At 39.0% G+C, this 1,845-nt stretch overlaps 1 protein-coding gene across 1 annotated transcript in view; it reads right to left on the bottom strand.

Moving 5' to 3' along the window:
* Nucleotides 1-1,585, bottom strand: part of LOC107694219 (uncharacterized) — a 35,574-nt gene extending 33,989 nt beyond the window's left edge. The window contains 1 exon segment of the mRNA XM_016493856.1: nt 1,332-1,585. Coding sequence (XP_016349342.1) covers nt 1,332-1,585 — 254 coding nt within the window.
* Nucleotides 1,586-1,845: the final 260 nt, after the last annotated feature.

Here is a 1,845-nt window from a genome sequence, read left to right on the forward strand (position 1 = left end):
ATATATTTAATTATTTATTTTTATTTATTTATTTATTTTTAAGATGATATTTTAAATTAATAATCAAATTTAATTTTGATTCAATTAAAGTCAATTCAACTTGACTCAGTTTTGTTATATTTTATTCAGTCTGAGGTTCAGTTTGATTTGACTCAAGATTCAGCTTGATTCCAATGCTTTCAAGATTCAATTTGATTTGATTTACTTCTATTCTGTATGTGACATAATCAGATCTATAATTGTATTCCATTGTCAAATATGATATGCGCTCTTCGTGTCTGTTTTAGGATGCTTTGCTGTAAATTGTCAACAGATCTAGCCACCTAATGCAACTCACTCTAGCGTTTACAACAGGACCTGTGTTGGTAATGAAGAGATTTTCCACATGCTTGTGGTGCAATAACATCCACAGAACACATGCTGTTTTGTAGACGGGTGGGACTCATTTGGCACTGCAAGGTTGTATGCTGATTTTGCAGTGTGTTTGTGTGTGTGGGAGTGGAGGGGGGTGGTATTTGTGAGAATGCTGGGGGTAATGAAATGTGCGTGGGGTAGAGTGAGAGAGAGATGCTAATGACTGCGAGGCGTGCAAGCGTGTGTGTTTGTGTGCTGTCAGTTTGCAGCTGATCTCTGACCGCTACTGTGGTCACCAGCCCTGTAGAGAAACGCTCGCAGCAGACAAATGGACAGACATGTGGAACATGTCATGAGCCTATGACCCCGGCTCTGTGTTTTCCACTTGTTTCTCCCTCATCTGTCCTTCTCTACATTCCTCTTATCTTCTGTCAGTCGTTTTCCGCGATTTAATGATTGGATTTGTTTGGCAACAACACAACTTGGTCCGTAAGAATATTCACTGAATGACTCCTGGATGATAAATTAAATTAACACCACATGCAAAACAGAACCACGCTGTGGTATCACATAGGGTTTATGATAAAACGCTGTCCACACAATAAGAGAAGATACATTGTTTCCAAATAATGCACACTTAAAGGCTCGTACAACCGCATGATAGAATCAACTAACTTTCCCCTCATGAGGTAAAGTTTAGACAAGCCTTGTGAAAGATTATGCATGTGTGTGTTTGTTTGTTTGCATGCATATAAATGTACACATATGACATACGACAACAGCGCATTAATCACCTGCATGCATATTTGTGCATATGAGTGTGTTTCCAGTGAATTATTGTAAGTAGACATTTGTAAAGGTCAGCATATCCTCTCCTGGAATATTTCTGCATGTATTTGTGTGTTTGGAATAATGATGAGCTTGACACTGTGTGTTTGCGAATGATTGTTCTGTGCGGTGGGTCACATATGTCTCACCTGTTTATGGGGATTTGTTGAGCCTACAGGAAGAGCCACTGGCTACAGTAATGGAGGTGCAGACGGGGAAACCACATTACACTGAACAGGAAAATGGTCAGACTGATCTGAGACAGATGAGGACGTGGATGGCAGGACAAATCGAGCAGTGATGGGAGGAGACGGACTGCCAAACATGTTTTCTCGCCGGTCCCACAACACACAGCGGCAGATCTGAGCTGACTGTTGTGCTGAGATCTGGTGACGACACGCATGCGATTTTGTGAGAGGTGAAAAAAATTTTTTTTTGTGTGTGTGTGTTTTTTTTTTTAATAAACGATATACTAACATGCATTCATTGTGATATGGACAATGTGAAGTGGTAATCATGCATTTCTGAAAAGAGAAAAACAGTTTTAGATATCTAAATATAAGAAGAAAGCATTCCATGTTTGGAAATGTGCATGTAAAATGATTTTTTTTTAAGGTCATACTGAATTTTCTTTCACAATGTTGACCGTATATACAGTATGTA

Source organism: Sinocyclocheilus anshuiensis, unplaced genomic scaffold (genome assembly GCF_001515605.1).
Source record: "Sinocyclocheilus anshuiensis isolate Anshui unplaced genomic scaffold, SAMN03320099.WGS_v1.1 scaffold2521, whole genome shotgun sequence".
Taxonomy (NCBI): domain Eukaryota; kingdom Metazoa; phylum Chordata; class Actinopteri; order Cypriniformes; family Cyprinidae; genus Sinocyclocheilus; species Sinocyclocheilus anshuiensis.